Raw genomic sequence first — 25143 nt, 5'->3', positions numbered from 1 at the left:
AAGTGAGTCTGTTGTCCAATGCAAAAAACTGTAAGAATTTCACAATGCTGTCTGATCACCTAGCAGATTTTGGTGTAAAATTCTGAGTGAAACTTTTTTGCAAGAAGCCGCAGGAAATCTGCATGTGATGGAATTAGAGACACTGTAATATGACTCGCCTCACGAGGTAGACTAGGGTGCTCAAAGGATAACCAAAGCCTCACAACTCAATATTTACACAAATTTTGTGATTTTGGCAACCCCCCACCTTCCATGAGGCCTGAATTTAATCAGCTAGATATTTTCGGGGAGAAATGTTTTCTTTGTCTTCAAGAGTTATTGGACTAAGTGAAAATTACCAGTTTATAAATGCAGGCGGGTGACAATTGAAAACTGACTATATTTTGACAGGAGCACAACCTGACATTTTCAAGACAAAACTGCAGCAAGAAAGTGCTGGCAAGGTGATTTAAAACCACTGCAAAGATAAAACACACACTGTAAACACTAGCGCCATCACAAACCAAAGACGACAGAGCCGGAAGTTATAGACACTGAAATTAATAATCGACGGGTGAGGTAGCATTAACTCAATCCCTCTGTTTCTTGACAAGGGAGAGAACGTGATTCCACTCAGAATTTAAACAAAAACCACCATCTGTATTTATAAGGTTACTTGCTAATATGATTTCAACAGCTTCCTTAGTAACACTATCCAGTGAACACGAGCAGATTTGCTCAGCTGTTGTACAAGCATGTGTGATGCTTATGCTCAGTACACTTATCCTACAGAGTCCCTATGGTCTCACCAATACATGACATGCCATACCTGGAAGGGATATGGGAGACACTTGCCCTACACAATCCAAGATTGTACTTTATGGGACCAAAAAGGACCCTGATCTTAGATGGTGACCACAGAACACATTTCACCTCATGTTTCCATAACATACGACCAACCCTGTTTGAAATGCTCCCTCTATATGGCAAAAAGGCCATAGACTTTTTGCCATCTCAGTATTACTATCACTCACCCACTGCACAGCTAGTCAATACTGCAACACACATCTGCTCTGTCTTCCACTGTAGCCATTCTGACAAAAGGTGACTTTAAGATGGGCTAACTCAGGGTACCCGGTGGCATGGGCCCCATGAACCAAGATAAGAAGCTCCTCTTCACATTGAGCCGTACGCTGACAACTACCAGCCTTCAGATAGAAGTCTGTGTGAGTGGGCTTCCTATAAATGCCATGTCCCAGCATACCATCAACCTTCCTCCTATCTAAAACATCTTGCAAGAGAAGACTGCTATCCTATTCCACCTCCATCATGAAGCAAATAGTTGGGTGAATTAAATTCAGGTATCATCTACATACCTGTAAAAACACTCAGGTTTCAAAGGTGCCGACTTCAAGGCATGTTCCTTAAAATTTTCCATAAACGAACTGGCAATAATAAATGACAACAGGCTTCCCATCGCAACTCCATCCATCTGCTCATAGTATTGGTCATTGAATAAAAAGGAAGTTGAAATCAACACATGTCAAAATAGGTTCATTAATTCAACAACCAAACCAAACTTAATCAAATGTACCGAATCAGGCAGAGAACCCCAAGCAAAAAGAGATAGCACATCAAAACTTATTAGAATATCAGTTCATTCACACACCTTCTCTCTAACAAATGCAAGCAGTCCACTGAGTTCTTGATGTGATGCTTGCAGCAACCTACTATAGGGCCTAACATACTGGCAAGGTACATTGTATGTCAGCCTGCCAATGTTACTCACAACCGGACAAAGAGGAACTCCTTCCTTATGAACCTTCGGAAGGCCACGGTTTACAGCACAATACAAATTGAGACTCCTGATGGTCTGCGATAAGAAACTTTTCTTCAGGAGGTTTACTGGTCTCTTTTTGTCAGATCAGCACCAATACTGCGATACTCTGACTCACATAGTAAACACTGCATCTTTTGAATATACTCCCACTTGTCCAAAACAACAGTAGCATTGCCCTTGCCTGCAGGTAAAATAACAATATCCGGATAAACTAAGTGAACATAAAGCAGTCCTCTCAACTGCTGTGATGATATTCTCAAGGGGATGCGACCAGTCGACACACAACATGCCTCCTTCCTGGGCTCCTCTGCAACATCAGGAGGTACTCTAAGAACAGCTTGTTGATCACAACTAATAAAACAACCACTGGCCAAGGTTTGGGCGTCAGTGCAAAATTTAAATCTTTTCCTTGCACAGGTAAAGGTGCGTCATCAAAAACTAAATTTCTCCATGAGCTTTATCACAATACATTGAGATATAATATTAGACTTTGTAACGAGACATCCTCCTCTAGTATTACTTTTCCCCAACAGTAATTATCGATACCAGTATCATTTTTCGAATTTTAGACAGATCAATATTATCTCAGTTGCTTTTATGAAAACTTTCAAATAATTTTACACACAATATATTATATTTCAGAAAATAATGACTTCATAAAATATTTTAGTTTTGATGTTACAATCGATAACTACTAGTTCTGAATGAACAGTTAATTTTTTTAAGAAAGATCTGAAATTATGAATTATTTGCACACTTAAAATGCGTATTATTAATTACGCAATCCTGTACTGTTTACTAAGTTTATTTCTGGATTCATTTATGAAATAGTAATCGAAATTAATAATGTAACAAAAACTAGTAGGAATTCATTTGTTAAGAAAAATTATAAACCCTTTGGAATATTGTTATTTCCACAAAGTGTGAAAGTCATAAGCTTGCCTCTGATGTGATCAGACGTAGTTTTGTATAATAGGTGCGAACAAAGTAGCTTCAGCTTTGTTAACATGAAAACTCAAAATGGTGTACGATATACTAAAATGTGAGATAATCAGTGTAAAATATATTGATGTAAAAAATTCTGCAACAACAATCTTCCAATTCATTTAGTTCAAACCTACTGTGAGGACCTAACGTTAGATTTTCAGCTTCAAGAATCAGACCCCTAGACAAGAACAACTGGAGCCATCTCAGCATGACAAGCTAAGTAAACTCTAAAGTTTATTGTAATCTTCGCTCCTCTCAATTTTCATAAAAGACTTTGCTTATTAATTACTTGGAGTGGGGACTATTTGATGTGGACAATAGATGGAAGGAAAGCAGGGGGAGATTAAAACTTCCAGCTTGAGCAGTTTTCAAACTTTACCAAATGCCGGCAGATACACAATGAAATTCCTAACCAGACAGTGACCAAAATTTTTGAAGCAATCCTTAAAATACGCCAAAACAATTCTTTGGAAACAAAAGCCAACTGTTGGTGAGTGCAATGTGCATTGTCATTTTTGTAGAGGTGTTGTGATCAAAATATTGTTCCAACACTTGCCAAAGTTGTGCGTCATATTAATTCCACTGCTAGCAATCTGATCAATAAATATGCTGGCGCACCTCATGTTCATGGAAGGATACATTACACTCATCGACATTTGGATTCTGTTTCCGAGGAATCGTTTTGGCTTCATGTAATGACTGCATCAAAAATTTTGGCTTTTTCTTGGGACTGACTGCAGGTGCTTCATGGTCGCAGTCTGACTGGGAATTTTATTCTGTACCTGCCCAGAATTTGGAGAAGTTTAAATATTCCGTGGCTCAAAGTCTAATAGTATATCTCTACAGGCTGTGATAAAACTCACAGAGAAAGGAAGCTTCTGACAATGGGGCTTTATCTGTGCAAGGGAAAGGTTTAAATTTTGCACAGACGCCCGACCATTTGACAGTGAATGATTTTATTAGTTCTGTTGAACAAGCCATTTTTAAACTACCTCCTGATGTTGCAGAGGAGGCTAGGAGATAGGCATGTGTGTTGAATCTTATTTTTTCATTCTTTTCTTTTCATACATGTAAGCTATATGTAAACTGAATGGGATATACACAACACCAAATGTAAATTAACGAGTTGTTTTGCGGCAAGGATAATGTTTTGATACATCTTCATGAAAAAAAGAAACACACACTTCAACTGATTAATTCCTGTATATTCACCTGTTTGTTTCTGTAAGAGGTAGTGTGAAGATGTATGCTTGGATCCATTGTACCAGCATTGTTAAAAAATTTGTATCTCAACCACACATTAAAAGTGTTATAAAAACTTATTAGAAAGGTAAAATTAATTTGCGTATGTGAGATGTGCATCCTGTGTGCTCATCATTTCACCTGCCACCGGGATCCTGCATCAGGAGGTTTGGAGCAGACAAGAGGAATTTGCACGAACAGCGATCCTGCATCGGCATTGTTATAACCAAGACTAAGCACAATGGAATTAATGTGAATATTGACTTTGAATGTATTGATACTGAAGGTCTGTTGATATTGGTATCAGTTAAAGTCACCCAGAACTGCATATACGAGGGTCAGTCAAAAAGTAATGCCTCCTATTTTTTTTTCTACGTTTAATTGTCAGGAAATTTAAATGCAATTACATAGGTTGAAAACCACAACATTGAGGATCATTTTGTCATTTTTCAATGTAATCTCCGCCCATCTCTACAGTTTTGGTCCATCTTTGAACAAGGGCATGTATCCCATCACGGTAAAAATCACAGCTCTGCTTCCTAAGCCATTGACGCACGGATGTTTTGACGGCCTCCTCATCTTCAAAATGAATCCCACGATGAGCTTCTTTTAGTGGTCCGAACAGATGGAAGTCTGATGGTGCCAGGTCAGGGCTGTATGGGGGATGAGGCAAAACTTCCCATCCAATTTTGACAATCTCGTCAGAGGTGTGACGACTGGTGTGTGGTCTTGCATTGTCATGCAAAAGAAGAACATCTGCCATTGATTTTGTTGGGCGAACTCGCTGAAGACGTGCTTTAAGTTTGTTGAGGGTTGTGACGTATTGAACAGAATTTATTGTGCATCCCTGCTCCAAAAAATCAACCAGAATCACACCCTCTGTATCCCAGAAAACTGTTGCCATAACTTTCCCTGCCGATCGCACAGTTTTGAATTTTTTCTTCCTCGGCGAGCTTGTGTGACGCCACTCCATTGACTGCCTCTTTGATTCGGGTTCAAAAAAATGCACCCATGTTTCGTCCCCGGTCACAATTTTTTTCAGAAACTCATCTCCCTCCAAACGGAAGCGCTGCAAGTGTTGGGAGGCTATTGTTTTCCTTGCCTCTTTATTCTGATCGGTTAACATTCTTGGCACCCACCGTGCACAAACTTTTGAGTACCCCAATTGTTTAATAATCGTGATCACACTGCCTTTACTAAGAGAAATAATGCGACACACTTCATCTGCAGTCACCCGACGGTCACCACGAATGATGTCATCAACTTGCTGAATGTTGTGTGGAGTCACTGCACTCACCGGCCTGCCGCTCCGCTTTTCGTCAGTCAACGGTGTTTGCCCTTCAGCTTCCTTACAACGACGAACCCATCGTCTAGCAGTGCTGACATCCACTGTCACAACACCACACACCTTCTTCAGTCTTTCATGAATGCGTATGGGCGTTTCACCTTCTGCATTCAAGAATTCAATCACACAACGCTGTCTCAGACGAACATCGATGTCGGCCATCTTACAAACTTCTGCTGTGCTGCCACCTGTTGACACAGAAAGTTACTACTGCAGTGGATTGCAGAAGAAGGTTTGAGGAATGGCGCCAAATTCAAATTTTTCACTTAACTTAATTTCTTTAAGTAGAAAAAAAATGGGAGGCATTACTTTTTGACCGACCCTCGTATATATATTCATGAATCACCTTCCAGTTTCTTTCAATTATTCTTTCCAACCAATTTCTCCTATTATTCAAGCAATTATTAATCATTTCCATTTGTCCCACATATATATCTATTCAATGGTGATCATTTACAGCATGGCGCCACGCGAAACATGAACAGACCTTTCAATTGTTGAGAAAAATTGTTGAGATAAATGATTTATACTATTTTTACAAGAAACTAATGAAACTGTCATTGCATTTGTTACATGTCCACAAGATTGAGAATGACAAAAACATTAAGGGAGAAAATTAAAATTAAATTCTGCCTATAAATGAGACAAGCCAGGGGTGCCGATTTCAGTGATAAAGATAGGAAGCTGCTTTACTGCATGCTTATATTACCGCTCTTGGCACTGTCTCTCTGGCAGTAGATAATCTCTTTTCCTTCCAATTAATATCCTTTAAGGAAAGTGCACTTCCACGGGAAAGGCGAAAGTTTGTACAAAGTCATTTCTAAAGCGCAAGATAAGTCATTCAAATTCTATAAGACTGTCAGATAACAATCAGGTTCATTAGTGAATATGCAGCTAAATCTGGTAAAGACAAAATTTCATTTCCGAAAAAAAAAAAAAAAAAAAAAAAAAAATGTATTCGTAATTTTGTTAAACTATTTACAATGGAGTCAAAGGGAATGACCATTGTTGAAAATTCATTACAAAATGCAGTAGGCCAAGATGGAAATCCAAACTCGGCAACAGATGAGGGTAACGCACCAGCTCGTGAACTGGCCGATGGCAACCAAAACAACGAAGCTGGCGTCCTACTATCAAAAAATTACGAGACTGGCAATATAACTAATCATGATGTCACTTTTATGGCGTTCCATGAGACAATTTCTCAGTTCTCACCGGGAAACATTTTTTTCAAACAGTGAAACAGAAGGGCGCAACAGCAAAAATTCCTTTGATTACTTGCTCATGACATTGCAAATGTAGGAACAGGAAAAAACTCATACAAACAATGTAAAAACTAGTGAGAGACAATTTGATACAACTCATGCAACAAAAAACACAACAGTTTACAAAAGAGGAATTTCAGGAAAATGTAACAACAACTTAAGGGTATAGGACAACAGTTGACACAGCAAAAGCAGGCATTCAACAATTTCAAGAATAGTATTCGTCAACAGTTCAGTGAGATGAGCAAAACTATACGCACTGAACTATCTGACAAACTATGTGGCAAGTTGACCAAGCTAGGTAAACAACTAAAATGAAATAATTACTGACATATCCCGCAATATAAATACGTTGATGGAAGGAGTGTCATCTGTAGACAATAAACAGGAACAATTAGAAGTTGAGTTACAAAACCTCAGTGAAGCATATTCCCAAATTCAGGAGACACAATCCCAAGTGGATGCATCGGTAAAAAATGTGACAAATGCAGTCAGTGAGCTGCAAGACGTATGCAAAAACTTACCTACAGAAGTTAAGTCTATGAGTGATTGGTCAAGTTAAGAGTCAAAATTTGCCACAGAACAGAGATAAGATGTGCAGATGCAAAGGAAATAACTTAAAAAGCTGAAGCCGGGAAGCTGGATAAGGGCAGCACCCTTGCCGTAAAGATAGTGTACAAAATTTATGTGATACAGTAGAAGAGGTTCTAAAGGAGAAAAAGTCAATTTCTAGCTAAAATAGATTCAGGTTTAAAGGAAGCACAGGAAAGGTTACGAGTCAGTATTGCTAAAACTACTGAAATTCCAAAACAACATCTGACAGAAAACAAACTCACGCTTTTAGAGAAGTTAGATCCTTTCACTGGTTATCCACAATACGTGGCTAACTCGTCAAAGAAAAATAGCAAAGGTTGCAAAATGCAACAACACTTGCCGGCAGCTGTAACTGTTGAGCAAGGGCAGTTGCCATACAATGCGCCCCAAACGAACATAAACACGCCTGTCACTGACAGGTATTGGTCCGAGTCCGTACAAAATATGCTCAGATGTGAAGTATTCAACCCAGCTCCGTTCAATAGCATGTGTGGAAGTTTAAGGGGCTATTTTGAAAACTATTCGAATAAAACCAGGTACTGGATCTCAAGCAGACGGGAGAGCTATCTTCCTGCCCACATTAGGGAAAAACTCATTACCACTCAGGAACACGACACCGAATACTTTCTATCTGTACTGGATTCAATAGATTTGATATATGAAGAGAGACCAGTACAACCCAAGTCTGTTAATACGCAGATAGTGCCATAGAGATTTACGGACCAACAGGTTAACAACGGATCCGTAGTACAACATGGATGGCAACCTTGCCCCACACAGACCTACAGTAATGGTAACGACAATGGCAATAGCAAAAGCTGTCAATTCAAGGGTGAATATTAAAAAATTGGGCAAAAATTTAACAAAAACAACTACAACGGGCAAGTAGCATATGGCCAGCCTGTACAATATGTAGAGACAAGCTACAGGCAATAATCAGCCGATCACTTGGCAAACACAAAACAATACCAGACAACCGAATAATCCACAGACAGCGGAATTCGGCCAGCAAAGCAACGCACATATGCAAAGGCAGAGAGAATTTCAGTCGAGAGCCTCACAGGATAACCAACAGTCCACATAGGAGACGTTACACCTAACCCAGAGACCGATGCTACGGCGATGCAGGAAAACTTGAACCGGTTACAGCAGGCCCCTGTTCTGTGACCTTGGAGGAGAATGGGGACATGAGCTCAATCTACACTTGCTTTATGAGATACAATCAAGGTAGTGATGTGAAGATGATCTGTATCAAATGAGGGTACACAGGAAAACTTGACAGAAGATAAGATCCAAGCTACTATTAAAGCCAAAATATTTGACCTTTATGTACCCATTGCGTTTGACACAGGTGCTACAACTAATTTGATGTCACACTGATTCTTTCAAGAACTGAAGAAACGTGGGTGCATACCCACACTGCCAGTGCAAAACTGCAAGGTACAATCTGCCACTGGTCAGTTCACTCCTCCATCCAGCAGTGATCCACCCCCACTGGCCCCAAACCACCTCATGTTAACTTTCCAGAATTTCTTAACCTCTAATATCGCCTCACCATCATTCCCCAAATCCCTCAACATGCAAACTAACCTTACATCCGCAGAAAGAACCGTAGTCCACCATCTAAAAACTGATCCCAACCTTATAATCCTACCTGCGGACAAAGGCTCCACCACTGTTGTTTTGAACTGCAAGGACTGCCTGGTCGAAGGGCTCCGCCAGCTGTCACATACTTCCACCTACAGTGACTCCATTTCAGTAACTAATCAAATCCCTAGCTCCCATCCTGGAACCTCTCTCAGGAGTCCATCTCTACTCACCCCTACCACTCCCCGCACTCCTACCTTCAACATGCTTCCCAAAGTCCATAAACCCGACCACCCAGGATGCCCCATTGTGGCCGGTTACTGTGCCCCCACTGAGAGAATCTCTGCTCTCTTCGACCAACACCTTCAACCTAATACCCGGAGCCTACCCTCCTGTATAAAAGATACCAACCATTTCCTCCACTGACTTTCCACAGTTCCTGTCTCTTTACCATACGGTGCCCTGCTAGTCACTATTGATGCCACCTCCCAGTACACTAACATTCCTAATGCCCGTGGCCTTACTGCTACTGAACACAACCTTTCCCAATGCCCGATGTATTCCAAACCAACAACCTCCTTCTTAGTAGCCATGAGCAACTATATCCTCACCCACAATTACTTATTCTTTAAAGGCATTACCTACAAACAAGTCTGAGGTACTTGTGGTCAGGATGTAAATATTCAATACATATAGAATCAAAGATACAATAGCACCCCAGTCAGTAATATTGTGGGGATGCAAACATGGCGGTTATGAACATCACTTGTTATTCAACCCTTGGGTTGGCTGTGTGCTTGTGGGAAGGAAAAGAGGAAGCATAGATGGATGGAACGGTAAAAGAAGAGAGGAAGACAGACATGAAAATTTACTGAAATGCTGAAGGATAAGCAGAGCAAGCCTAACTGTGATGGAAAAGTCCACACTTATCGTAAAAAGCTTAGGACATCGCGAAAGACGTATACACACATTTACTGCTGAAATTGTGTTTATATTTGAATTAAGATTTCTTGCTCTTGAAAAGTTTCATGACATCACAAGTACCAAAGCACTGTCTCCAGTAGCTCGTAAGCTCTAGCTATGCTTTTCGTTGCACTTTTCTTAAATAGTCTCCAATCAATTCAACTTCTTTTCTAATTATAGCTTAAATGTTTCCAGATGTATTTCCCTATATTTCAACAACAACTGATAGTACTACTGGTTTTCTTCCAATGGTTATTATACTTGTTTCATTTTATACATCACAAAGCTGGAGATCTCCACTCCTACAGACTTCCAGAAATTCTAAATGAACAAGCTTCCACAGGTTTTGAAGCCATGTCCACAATTAAGCTTATACAACACAGCTAATTATGCAAAATAAACAGTTTGGCATCACTCTTATCCATAGATGATCAATAATAATGCACAATATTACTCTGTCTATGCACATGTGCTAAGAAATCAGTATACATGAAGCAAGTTATATTACACAAAAAAGCAGCAGTCACATAAACAATATGAAACACTACAAACTACAGATAAATTTATTTTAAATGTTCTTTTGACTTCTGTAATGCAAAGCCAGTGATGGGCAAGTGCACCTAATATTAGTCCAGCAATAAATGAATAAATTGGTAAAAATAAATGGTATCATCAATCAAGTGCAATGCAGACATTGATGTACTCACTCATTCTGGTACCAGCTGGAACTAGTGAGTGGGAATATGTGCTTGTCAGCTGGAGGTGAAAGTTCAGTAGCATTATTTCCCATCTGAGATAGCAACGGCTGTGTGTGGGTGGATCCTGCACCTTCGAAAGAGAAACATTTCTTGTCAAAGAATTTAGTTTGTGATTTAACGCTGCAACACACCTAATTTCACAATGACAATGAAGTTTGATGTATCAGATTTTATTTATTTATGTTTTGCTTCAAACTTTCTTGGCATTGGTTTGATATTTTTTTACAGTTGCTATTGCAGTTTAGAGGTTGGGTTTGTAATTATGGAAATAGTCGTATCATTCACTAGTGAGAACACAACAACATGACTTCACACCAGGAATTATTTGTGAATTTATAACATTCAGCAGAAAAAGAGAGATCGGAATGTTACCACCACCTATTAAATTTCAGTTAAATTTTAATGAAAAATCTACAATTCAATGCAATAAAATTCCACTGTCTCTAACAAAAACTTCTGAAACACAGGAAATCTCAAAATATAGATTATTTTAGTTACCAATATTACATATTTTATGTTTTCCTCACTTTCTGAATGAGTTTGAAAGTAATTCCAATTTACTGAATATATTCACCATACTAATGCATTTTTAATCTAGTTAACTACTGTATTTTAGTTTCACTACTGTTCAATTGGTTGAATATCAAATTACAAAGTTTAACGTGTTTTTTAGCCTTACTAGAGCCCACAGTTTTCCCATCAAGTCTATGGTAGTACTGATCATACGTGAAAATATCCAATGAGTTTAATCCCTCATTAATGCCACATTCTTAGATTAAAACCAGCTGACTGTGACAATGAAGTTTGTAATACAACCTGCAAATATTCTCACCTCAGTGTCATCATCAGATGCTGTCTAAGGAGTGTTATTTATCTAATCTTACTATCAGTGTTCTAAGTCTTGAGAGTAAATCCAATGGTGCTACCAGAGAGGGATGGAGTCCACAAGAAGTAACCACTAATACGTCCAAATAACAATGATAGGTATTGTCAAAACTAACTTGTGAAAGAAAAAAAATACAGGCTGTTGCAGGGGAAGTGATTGGCTTGAAATAACAGACCAGGAGCAATGAATAGTATGATGCGTGTGAAGTGGTAACAAAAACAAAGAATGAAGCATACAAAAAGATGCAGGCCAGAAGAACAAGAATGCTTGCGGATGGCTATTAAGAAGAAAGGCATGCAGAAAAGCAGATTCTGAAAGCAGAGAAGAGGAGGTTTCTCGAAAGACACTTGCAGAACACTGAATACACTAATGAAAGTGGATAATTCTACAGAAAGGTGAATAACCTTAGAAAGGAACTTCAACAAAATACAATACAGTGTAGAGGGAAAAATGGTGAACTAATAGCATCACAGAAAAGAGAGTAACATCATTAGGCAGAGTACTTTAAGGAATCATTACACTCAGAATGCTGAAGCGTGGCAACTAACCGAAAACCATTACGTGGAAGAAGAGGAAAATGGAAGGTCCTCATTGCAAGAGATTTGGCTAGCAATAAAGAAACGAGCCAACCATAAGTCACCTGGTAATGATAACCATTCAGCTGAGCTTATTACATGTGATGGAGATGATCTCAAATATACAAACACAAAAAGTCATCCCAGATGATTGGAATAATGGTGTGATATTTGCTATATATAAGGAAGGGAACATCCTGGAATGTACAAATTAGGGGGGAATTACATTATTGAACACTGTACATAAAATATCTCCTCCCTGCTTTGTACCCATGTAAAACCTTCTGCAGAAAAAGCAACTGGGGGTGATCAGGTAGGCTTTAGATCTGGCAAATCAACTATTGACAAAATATCCACACTGAGGCAGATAGTGGGAAAAACATATAATATAAAAACACATTATTTTAAAGCAGCATATGACACCAACAAAGAAATGGGCTTATTGAAGCTACAAAAGAACTGGGCATACCACAGCATTTATTACACCTCATTAGTCTGACCATTAATTAGCAAAGTACGGATACAAGGAATTTTAACACACAGTTTTGAAACTAACTGTACACTTGAGGCAAGCGGAACATACATGGAGGTGAAGGAAACAGTGGCAATAGTTTCTTCTGTGTTTGGTACTGAGGCACGATGTGAAACCTCTTTTGGAAAGAAAGATGTGATCAGTTCCTTACATGCATGCACTCTCATGTATGCTCTAACATGACACTAGAGAAGGTAATAAGGTCAGATCAAATCAACACAACAGGCACAATATATAATAGAAAGGTGCAGCTTCTGGTATATCCAGGTGATTTGGATATTATTGCAAGAACAGAATCATCTTCTACAGATACATACAGAGCACCGGTGGCAGCAGCAGTACAAATGGGAGTTGGAAGTTAACATCAATAAAACCAAATACATGCGAATAAGACAACCAGGACTAAATACAATGTTAGAATTGCAAACTGAAATTATTATTGAATTTGTCTGTCTGGGAACACTGGTAGCATCATATAATTATATTAGTTTGGAAATAAAGCAGCACATCCATCCAGCTAATAAACGCTATCATGAAGTGGCCACACATGGTAGGCCCAAGAATGTGTCCAGTAGAACGTAGTGTCAATTGTATAAGACTTTAACAAGTCCAGTATTAACATACGGCTCAGATACCTGGACAATGACAACACTTAAGAGTAATAGGATGTTCTGAATGAAAGATGATACGGAAAATGTACGGGGCGAATAATGAAGTCATCACAGCATAAACAATATAGTTTTGAACTTCATATAAGGTGTGATTTGTTCCAAGAATGGGCTTGTAATTGTACAATCGTGGTACTTACTAGCTACTGTGGTGTATCTCCTTCAAAATAGTCCCCTTCTGACTGAACACACCGATTCCAACGGTTTTTCCACTTTTGGAAACATTCCTGGAAATGTTTTTTTCCTGAAGTGTGTTAGGACGCTCTCCGTATTTGCCTGGATGTATTCAATCACGTCAAACTGCTTCCCTTTCAGTGAAAATTTCAGTTCAGGAAACAGGTAGAAACCCGCAAGGGCCAAATCAGGGGAATATGACGGTTGTGGAAGCACACAAATTTTGAATTTGTTCAAAAATTCCAAAATGGAGAAAGCACAATGAGCTGGAGTATTGTCATGGTGTAGCACCCAACTCCAGTCTTCCCACAATGCAGGCCTTTTCTTCTGCACCGTTTCACACAAACAATCGAGGACACATTTGCAGTATTCCTGGTTAATTATCTGTCCTCCAGGGGTAAATTCATGATGCACAATACCGGTAGAATCGAAAAAAATTACCAACATTGTCTCCACCTGCGACCGACTTTGCCATGCTTTTTTCGGTTGCGGTGTACCTGGAGTTTTCAACTGTGAGGACTGCACTTTGGTTTCAGGATAATATCCATATTCCCATGATTCATCATCTATAATTACCTTATTTAACAAATCTGGGTCATTTTTAGTCCGATTAATCAGTTCTTGACTAACTTCAAGTTGGTCCTGTCTCTGGTCACTTGACAACACTTTTGAATGAATTTTGTGGAGATTTGACGCATGTTCAGATCTTCAGTTACAACTGACTGAACTGCATAGAAATTTCAATTAAGTCCATCAGCCATCTCCCTAATTGTAAGTCTATGATCAAAGCGCACTAAGTCACTAACTTTCACAACATTTTCATTCATCTCTGAGGTGGAAGGATGGTCAGACTGTGGTTCACCTTCAAATGATTTGCAGCTACTTTTAAATCTGTTGAACCAAACAAAAACATTTGACTGGCACATACAATTATCTCCAAAAGCTGTTTTAAACAGTCCGTAAGGCTCAGAAGCTGATTTCCCAGTTGGGTCAGCATTTTGCCAACCCCTTTCAACAAGTTCATGCATGTACACAGAAAACTGGCAACACAGTGAGCATGTGGTGCTTCAGGAAGACGTTCTTTTGTTTGGCAGTTGCTAAAACCTCAATCACTAAGTTACTTTAACTGAAGTAAATTCAAATCACTACTTTAACTATATGCCTACGCATTTTGTTGACTTCCCCAATTCTTGACCTAGCTGTCACATTCCAACCTAACTTGGACCTCAGTCTATGCAACAAACCAGCTCGTCAGAACAATTCCTTTCTGTTCTTCGCAGGTCAAACCTATATCAGTAGGTTCAACCAACATAGCTGACAGTACTTTTTGTCATAATTTATATTTTTTGTGGGACATCCACAACTGTAGCTAAAGTTTTTCATTATTAATAAACCTACTCCAGTTGTAATTGACAAATTTTATTTGGATAAAATCACACACGGCCCAGATTTCGGGAACTACATCATATCATTCAGGTACTACAGAAAACAAGAGAAATTAAGAGGGATACTATATAGAATTAATTAACGTTAAAAGTAAAATAAAGGCACAAATGACACAGAATGCCAATTTGTGAACCTGAAAAGTAGCCTATGATATAATTGCTCACCACCACAAACAGCTGCATGAACTGCAAAGAGACATCTCAGTACATATGTACGTCAGAGCACCCACTACCACATGTGTAATAACAAGGGTGGGAGTGAGAACTAAAGACATCTTGGTGAACAACACAGTCGCAACTCCACATTTTTCTCAAATTCCACTTGCTACTAATAGCGCTAAAATCACTTTACTGAATTTATTTATTTTTATTTAGCGTATGGCAAGTACAAATCACGTATGAAAAATCACTTTACTGAATGAATGGCATTAACTAACACAGGCGTGATATAGAGCAAACAATAAAAGCAGAACATGCAATGTATTGTGTGATTTTCAAGATATAAAAATAATACAAATGTATAATGAAAGTGTCAAGAACCAAATATAATAAAACCATAGTATAAAATGTAAGAGACCAAAGTAACGTAACACATTATCCATTGTAGTGCACAATATGTCAAAAGTACAGAGTACATCAATTAAGAATACAAGGCTATAAATGCAGAGACTGCAACAGAACATGTAAGGTAAACTGCAGAACCTTGGTGCACAAAATTTCCAGTAGCAGAGATATCAGTCTGACTAGTAAACCCCCCAAAAATAATGAATATATTCTGACCAAAGATGCTGGAGTTGGCAGTTGTGTGTGCATGAGGTGTGCTTGCTTTGTGTGTGTGTGTGTGTGTGTGTGTGTGTGTGTGTGTGTGTGTGTGTGTGTGTGTGTGTGTGTGGGGGGGGGGGGGGGGGGGGGCGGCATGTGTACATGTCTTTTACTGATGAAGGCTGTAGGCGGAAGCTGTATGCGAGTATCTTAATTGTGCCTGCCTGCAACTTGATGTGTCTTCTTTACAGTAAATAGCAATCTCTTTTCTCCAACGTTGTTGAATGTATACACAACCACACATTAGCTACGTAAGTGAGGAACAGTACAATAATGCTGGTACTTAGTATTAAATGTCCACAGTGTGAGTGTAGATACAAGGTATGTCTACAAAGTAAGTTCCGTTTGGTTATATAAAACAAACATGTACAGATATAGAAAAAAATATTTATTGTACAAAAATATACAGCTGTTAAACTACTTTCTACATAGCTTCCGAAATTTTGTAGTCACTTATCATAGCATGGCACAAGTTTTTGTAAGCCTTCTTCATACAAGGTTGCTGCCTGTGTATTCAACCATGGGGTAACATATTCTTTCAGCTTGTCATCATTGTTGACATGTAGACCAACAAGGACAGATTTTAGGTGTAAGAAGAGATGAAAGTTGCTAGGAGCAAGGTCTGGCCTGTACGGAGGATGATCAAAAGTGTCCCAGTGTAATTCCCATAAGATTTGTTTGGTCACACATTCGCCATGTGAGGTCGGGCATTATCGTTGGGAGGGGGGGGGGAGGGAGGGGGGGGGGCTTTTGACAGTAATTCTCGGCACTTGTTCTGTATTGTGCGGCGCAAATTCTTAATGGTCTCACAGTAACCATGCGCATTGATTATCTGGCCCCGTGCTTAAAAAAAAAATCAAACAGCAAAACGCACATGACTTCTCGAGGTGTCAAGATTTGCTTAGGCTTAACCTTCACTGGGGACAAAGTGTGCCTCCATTTCATTGATTGCCGTTTCGTGTCAAGGGTGTCATACAATAAGCAAGGTTCATCACCCGTGACTATCTGAGAAAGAAAACCATCACCTTCTACATTGAAGCGTGTCAAAAACTGAAGTGCACTGCCCATCCATTGTTTTTTGTGTTGTTGACTACGAATTTCGGGTGCCCAACATAAGCAAAGTTTTCGAAATTTCAGTTTTTCAGTAACAATTTCATGAATCAGTGATTGTGAGATTTGGGAACTTCCATAGCAAGGGCACTAAGTGTAAACTTTAGGTTGTGCTGAAACTTCTCTTCAGTTGTGTGAACCAGTTCATCAGTAACCACAGACAGGCATCCACTTCGTTCTTCATCGTGCACTTGATCACATTCTTCATTGAACAGTCAGAACCCATCTTCTAACCATTGAATCACTCACAGCATTTTGGCTGTAAGCCTTGCAGATTTGCCAATGAATTTCCGTTGGTTTAACTTTCTTTGCATTAGGAAACAAATCACAGGTCTGATTTCACACGTGACAGCATTTTCAATTACAGCTGACATTATAAAGAAGCACTACAATCAACATGCCAGTAGTAGCAATCTGAAAATGGCTTACATGTCTTCTCCTTGAGTCAGAGTAACTGCCGCACATGCTCGGAACTGCGATTGTAGCGCTGCCGCGGATAGAAATAGAAACTGAACTTACTTTGTGGATGACCCTTATATAATGGGCAGACAGGGAGAAGTTTTCAAACTAAGGTCAGAGAACATGGTACCACTAGTCATGCTAAGTCATCTTTAGCGGTGAATTTGGCACACAGCATGCACAACTTGTGTAACATTAAAGATGACTTAGAAATCTTGCACAGACAATCAAAAAGCTCAGTGCTTAACATTTTGGAAGAGTCAGAAATTATTAAGTGCACGTTGCAACATCCAAACAGCAATGAGCAAATTGAATGCTCAGTTAACTATTTCTTATGTCTACCGTGATCCCCACCATAGTATACTGTCATATTTTGTCATCTCTGTATAAGTTATAGGTATGACATCATGGCCCGTAATGTTGAAGGTCATGAGTCATGTTAACTGGAAGGCATTGCATCCCATTTTAAGAGCTTTTTCTTTTAATGGGTTTGTGTATAATATGCTGTTCCTCAACTACGTAACTTATGTGTAGCTCTACAGCTACCGTCAGTTTATTTCTTGTATTTACTAGTCATGCTGTCTTCTCCGCTACTGGTGATTTTGTGAACCATGATTCTGTAGGTTACCTTATACATTGTGTTGTACTGTCTGCATCCATAGCTTTGTATTCTTAATATGACAGACTCTGTATACCTGACATATCATGTACTATAATGGATAATTTGTGGTATGTTAATTTGATCTCTCTCATATTTTATACAATGGTTTTATTATTTTTAGTTCTTGATCGTTTCATTATACATTTTTATTCTTTTTATTTCTTGTCAATCACATTATCCATTGAACAATGGAAGGATAGCTGCTACTCACTGTACAGCGGAGATGCTGAGTTGCAGATTGACACAGCAAAATGACTTTCAGAAAAGAAGCTTTTGGCTAACAACGCCTTAGTTGAAAATTAGACCACACACACACACACACACACACACACACACACACACACACACACACACACACGACCACAGACCCTGCAAGCTGCAGCCAGACTATGAACAGCAGCACATGATGGGAGAGGCAATCAGATGGGGGTAAGGAAGAGGCTGGAGCTGGGAGGGGAAAGTACAGCAGGGTAGGGATGGGGGACAGTTAAGTGCTGCTTGTGGAATCGTGCAGCAATGAGTTGGAGAGTAGGGCAGCTGGGTGCAAAGAGGATGTTAGAGGGCGGGGGAGAGAGAGGAGTAGCAGGAAGGGGGAGAAGTAAGAAGACTGGGTGCTTTGGGGCAGTACAGGGCTGTGTAGTGCTGGAACAGTAACTGGGAAAGGGATAGACGGTTAAGGACAATGACAAATGAAGAATGAGTTCAGGAGGATTTTGGGAACGTAGGATATACTACAGGGAGAGTTCCCACTTCCACAATTCAGAAAGCTGGTGTTTGTGTGAAGGATCCAGATGACACGGACTGTGAAGCAGTCACTGAAATGTATGTCATGTTGAGCAGCATGCTCTGCAACATGGTAGTCCAGTTGTTTCTTGGCCACAGTTTGTTGGTGGCCATTCATGCAGACAGACAGCTTGTCGGTTGTCATGCCCAAGTAGAATACAGTACAGAGGTTGCAGCTCAGTTTGTAGATCACATGACTAGTTTCACAGGTAGCCCTGCTTTTGACAGCATAGGTGATACTTGTGACCAGACTGAGGTAGGTGACTGTGGGAGGATATATGGGACAGGTCTTGCATCTATCTCTATTACAGGGATATGAACCATGAGGCAAGGGGTTGGAAGCAGGGATTGTGTAGAGATGGACAAGGATTTGTGTATCAGTTGCTCTGTACCACACCTATCTTAGGTAACGCCATTCATATGGTAATATGGCTTTAGCACTTTTAGTAGCAGGTGGTGTTTGAGAGGAAACGTGGGGGGGTACTCCTGTGTTATTAGCTGTGATTTCTTAGGTTGTCCCTCCCCTCCGCCCCTTTTGTATTATTTCTGGCAGCAGCCACTCTACGATGTACATGTCTACCGAGACATCTCACTGCAGTTTACATGGCATCTGTTGACTGTCTTTCTGGGTGTCCACATCATGTGGTTGGCTGAGCACTTATGCGGTAAACTACTTTTAACGTTCAAAAATTGAATATTTATGTCTTCATTTTACTTAAACCTACACCTTGACTGACCATTCGCAGTTCTTAGGTTACATTAATCTGGCAATGAATGTTATATGTTGATTCATTACTTTTTTTTCACTTATACCCTGTTTAGTTGACTGAAATGATCTTTTCATGACTCACCCACACAGGAGCTCACATGCTACTCGATAAATTTGCCGCATGTTTTACATGACTGGTACAATTTTCTTTTACAAAATCAAGGTATAACCTGACATTCAAATTTGTATAGACCCTTTTAACATTTATTTTAAATAGTATCCCCCTTAGTCTCCCCCCCCCCCCCCCTCTCTCTCTCTCTCTCTCTCTCTCTCTCTCTCTCTCTCTCTCTCTCTCTCTTTCTTTTTTAACTTGACGATGGGATTTACTTCCCGATGTGCAAGATTTTATCCAAATAAAGGATTTGTCAATTACAACTACATCAGATTAATTCATCATGAAAAATTGTAGCAACAGTTGTGGATTTATCAAAATAAATACTGTCACATTTGTTGGTTGAATTACTGATATAGCTTTGGTGTGTTAAGAAATAATGAAGCAGTGTGACATGATGTTTGGTTTGTCAGGCGCTCAACTGTGCAGTCATTAGCGCCCGTCCTAAGTCCCAATTTTTTCACAGTCAATTTTTGTTTCACAGTCCAATCAAGCCACTGTCACAAATTAAGAGGATGATGAAATGTTGATGACAACACAAATGCCCAGTCCGTGGGCAGAGAAAATCCCCAACCCGGCTGGGAATCGAACCCGGGACCCCGTGATCCAGAAGCAGCAATACTAGCCGCTAGACCACGAGCTGCAGACCCTGTGTGACATGTATGTGCAAAAAAAAATGTAGATTGTTCTGACAGGCTGCTCCATTACTAGGTCTACATCCGGGTCAAGAGTTGGCAAAGTATAGTTCAAGCAGCAACTTCTGTTGTGCATCACATGCAAAAGTTTTTTGTATAAAATATTTACTGCGAATTTTGAGGATCCATTTTTCAAAGGACTTTAAAATTACATGGAAAAGTCAAGGTAGGGTTTTGCACAATTAGTTAAATTCATTGCTGTGAAACATACCTGTGTTGCTCTGTCATTGGTATTTATAACGGATTATCCATACATCATTGTGTTCCCGTTTTTATATATATATATATATATATATATATATATATATATATATATAGTAGTGCTGAATAAATAGTTCCTTTAAATTCTCTTACAGACTCCAAAACAAAATCAGCTTCAAACATAAGCAGATGACTACACATAACACAACGCAGGTGCTGTTTCATTACTGCTAAGGAGAGAGGGTACCTAAAGTTTTAAATGGAAACTCACTGACAATGTCATTATCTGCGGTTAGAATACCAAGGACCTGCAGTATCAAAGCTAGTAAACAACCTTACAGCATAGGAAAGCTAGTTACACTATCTACATGCATTCTCAGCAGATTGGATCTATCACACGGCAGAGCAACAAGTTTCTGACTATGTACTTACTGCCATTTGCTTGTATCCTGGACTCTGCAAGAGATGTTATTGCTGGCCGTGTGGGTGCAGGCAGTGCTGCCATACTGAAGCCGCCCTCTGGCAAGGCTACAGGATTGCCAATAGTCACCCTGACCTCCGACCCCTTTGCCAGTACTGTCAGGTCATGGATTATCATGACACACCTGCAACACAGATTTGCAATAATCACAGGGGCTGGACACAGGAACAATGTGAGAGTAAACAACAATGAAAGGTGTAACCTGTACACTCACTCACTCCCACTTTTCTGCGTATGTGTGATTCATTTTTGAAAATTATACAGGAAATGTTTTCTCCTAGTCAAACATCAGCCAATTCAGTTTCAGATGGCTCAACCTTCTATAATACTGGCTCTTCAGTTGGAAGTAATTTTGTGTGTTACCACAACAAATCACTGTTCAGATATTGTTTGCCATTTGTTGTCTGTCCACTGTATTTTTAGGTAGTCCTATGACTTTAATATTATGAATTTTAAGACAGCTGAAAAATAGGCAAGTAAAAATATGAAGCAAATAATTACATAATAAAAAAACTGTAATATTTTATAGAGGTAGCTCTAGACCTATTTCATCTAAAGCTTGGTTTGCAAAAGAGTGAACACAAGTGAATGTCCACAGTGTAAACGGGACACTAACAGATGCTAAAAACATTCAGCAGCGATTCATTTGCATTAATGCATGAGCGCTTGTTTCATTACGTGTTTTTTCCAGAGAATCAAAATTGGCAGGGTTTTTGCTTCTGCGTTTGCCTAAATGTGAACAGTGCAGAAAGCATTAACATTTGAAGTCTGCTGTTTTCATGCATGAACTACCTTAGGTATTGAGCAATCCAGAGGCAGAGGAGAAAAATGTTACTATAGTGCCTTTAACCCTTTGGCTGCTGAAGGCGCGCCACCGTCTGCGGCGTAATCCGTCTACCTGCGCTGCGTGACTGTCCCTTGGAGCCGCCGCCGGGACCGGATCGGCCCGTGCTACTCAACCTGCCCTGTGCTGAATATTTCTCGGGTGAATATGACTCACACAGAGCCAGTGTGAATTTTCGGCGGCTTTGAGCTGTAATATCTTGGGCAATTGTTTTTGTAAAGAAATAAAATTTGGCCATCTTGTACAATTTTATGCGTTCTCTTAAGAACAACAATGAAAATGAGCCATACTGAGCCAGAAAATTGTAGGTACATCAGCCAAAAAAATAGGCGCCTGAAAAAATTTCAAAGTTTGGCGTCTTGCATCTCCCGAACTAATGCTATGATGAACGTGCAACTTGGCATGTAACAACACAAGGTTCTTAAACATAAAGTTTCATTTCCATATCACTTTTCAGAACTGAATGAATTAAGCACAAAATTGAAGATTTTGTAAAAACATCAAAAATGCAATATTTTCACTCCGATTTTGCTAGAAAACTATGCTCCATAAAACATACCAACTGGAATGAAAGTTGGGCACAAAAATCAGTGTAAACTTCAGGTTAGCATGTCTAGTAGTGTGAACACATGATGAAAATGAAATTTAGAGTGCAATAGATTGACTGCACATCGATAAGAAATCAAAATTTATATTCCCCTACTATTTTCCAATAATCAACAAATTAGTCGAAAAGATGTTGATTTTTATGAAAAGATGAAAGCAGGGTGTATTCAATACTTCTTTTTCAAATACCGTTTTCTATTAATGCTTCAAAGCCAGTCTCGTTCGAACAACAAATTTTAAGCCCCCACCCTCCCCAGAACAAAAATTTTCAATTTTGGCTAACAACAGAGACAAAGTAGCAAGAAAAATCGCACTTAGAAAAGGGTTTTAACTTTGGCATGTTGTTTAACATTGATCAAAAGTGTTTAAATCAGTTATGGAAAACATGTTTTGTACAAGTAGACCGAGTGTGCTCCACATTTGTACTACTAAGGATAAAAGAATATAACTTTCCATGTTACTAATTTAAATGTATCATATGCAGATTAACGTATGGGTTTTGTTATAATGGCGCAATGTACTTGGCATAATTACATTTGCCACAATACAGATATTGCGCCATCTCAATCACCAATTCCGTTCATTTGCCAGTGAACTGCTACATATGACGTTAGGATTCGTTTGAATAATTTTACACCTGTTGCATCTACTTCCAATCCTTCTTTTAGATCTGGGCTTTGGACCGGCGAAGGTAAAAATAGATTTTTTTTTTTACATTTTTTTTACTAATTCATTCAGAAGTGTCAATAAATTTTTTCAGATTTAGTTCCCAATGATTAGCAATCTTCTTTGTATGATAAGTCTCAAAGCAGGGTGCAGCACATAATGGAATGTCGCAAGTTTTGCACTGGTATCTAGTTTCCCAGCGCACTTTCTGTTTCATGCAAACCACACTTCTGCGCATTAGCATACTTTTCTGCGAATGTTCACCCATGATAACAGCCTGAAAATGTCTCCCTGCGAAACGTAGAGGATTCTCGTCATCGTAGTGCCTTCCCCTACCAGCTTTTCCCCATTCTGTAGCATATTTTTCTACCATCTGACTTCTGGTCAGGTGACTACAGGGTTATAAACACAAAATCAAATAGGGGTAATGCAGGAGTAGGTTTAATAATGAATAGGAAAATAGGAATGCGGGTAAGCTACTACAAACAGCATAGCGAACGCATTATTGTGGCCAAGATAGATACGAAGCCCACACCTACTACAGTAGTAAAAGTTTATATGCCAACTAGCTCTGCAGATGACGAAGAAATTGAAGAAATGTATGATGAAATAAAAGAAATTATTCAGATTGTGAAGGGAGACGAAAATTTAATAGTCATGGGTGACTGGAATTCGATAGTAGGAAAAGGAAGAGAAGGAAACATAGTAGGTGAATATGGATTGGGGCTAAGAAATGAAAGAGGAAGCCGCCTGGTAGAATTTTGCACAGAGCACAACATAATCACAGCTAACACTTGGTTTAAGAATCATGAAAGAAGGTTGTACACATGGAAGAGCCCTGGAGATACTATAAGGTATCAGATAGATTAGATAATGGTAAGACAGAGATACAGAAACCGGGTTTTAAATTGTAAGACATTTCCAGGGGCAGATGTGGACTCTGACCACAATCTATTGGTATTGAACTGTAGATTAAAACTAAAGAAATTGCAGAAAGGTGGGAATTTAAGGAGATGGGACCTGGATAAACTGGCTAAACCAGAGGTTGTACAGAGTTTCAGGGACAGCATAAGGGAACAATTGACAGGAATGGGGGAAAGAAATACAGTAGAAGACAAATGGGTAGCTCTGAGGGATGAAGTACTGAAGGCAGCAGAGGATCAAGTAGGTAAAAAGACTAGGGCTAGTAGAAATCCTTGGGTAGCAGAAGAAATATTGAATTTAATTGATGAAAGGAGAAAATATAAAAATAAAGTAAATGAAGCAGGCAAAAAGGAATACAAACGTCTCAACAATGAGATAGGTAGGAAGTGCAAAACGGCTAAGCAGGCATGGCTAGAGGCCAAATGTAAGGATGTAGAGGCTTATCTCACTAGGGATAAGATAGATACAGCCTACAGGAAAATTAAAGAGACCTTTGGAGAAAAGAGAACCACTTGTATGAATATCAAGAGCTCAGATGGAAACCCAGTTCTAAGCAAAGAGGGGAAAGCAGAAAGGTGGAAGGAGTATATAGTCTATACAAGGGCGATGTACTTGAGGACAATATTATGGAAACGGAAGAGGATGTAGATGTAGATGAAATGGGAGATACAATACTGCGTGAAGAGTTTGACAGAACACTGAAAGACCTGAGTCGAAACAAGGCCCCGGGAGTAGACAACATTCCATTAAAACTACCGACGGCCTTGGGAGAGCCAGTCCTGACGAAACTCTACCATCTCGTGAGCAAGACAGGTGAAATACCCTCAGATTTCAAGAAGAATATAATAATACCAATCCCACAGAAAGCAGGTGTTGACAGATGTGAAAATTACAGAACTATCAGTTTAACAAGTCACAGCTGCAAAATAATAACACGAATTCTTTACAGACGAATGGAAAAACTAGTAGAAGCCAACCTCGGGGAAGATCAGTTTGGATTCCGTAGAAACACTGGAACACGTGAGGCAATACTGACCTTACGACTTATCTTAGAGAAAGATCAAGAAAAGGCAAACCTACGTTTCTAGCATTTGTAGACTCAAAGAAAGCTTTTGACAATATTGACTGGAATACTCTTTCAAATTCTAAAGGTGGCAGGGGTAAAATATA

At 39.3% G+C, this 25143-nt stretch overlaps 1 protein-coding gene across 2 annotated transcripts in view; it reads right to left on the bottom strand.

Moving 5' to 3' along the window:
* LOC126425107 (uncharacterized) overlaps positions 1-25143 on the bottom strand; it is a 92242-nt gene that overhangs the window by 55851 nt on the left and 11248 nt on the right. For both annotated transcript variants that reach the window (XM_050088034.1, XM_050088033.1), the window contains exons 4-5: positions 20885-21057; positions 10510-10630 (exon numbers count right to left, since the gene is read on the bottom strand). In XM_050088034.1, coding sequence (XP_049943991.1) covers positions 10510-10630; positions 20885-21057 — 294 coding nt within the window. The remainder of the gene's footprint in view (positions 1-10509; positions 10631-20884; positions 21058-25143) is intronic.

This window comes from Schistocerca serialis, chromosome 10, assembly GCF_023864345.2.
Source record: "Schistocerca serialis cubense isolate TAMUIC-IGC-003099 chromosome 10, iqSchSeri2.2, whole genome shotgun sequence".
NCBI lineage: Eukaryota > Metazoa > Arthropoda > Insecta > Orthoptera > Acrididae > Schistocerca > Schistocerca serialis.
Note: the sequence above shows the minus strand (reverse complement) of the source record. Positions and strands in the feature narration are given on the sequence as shown.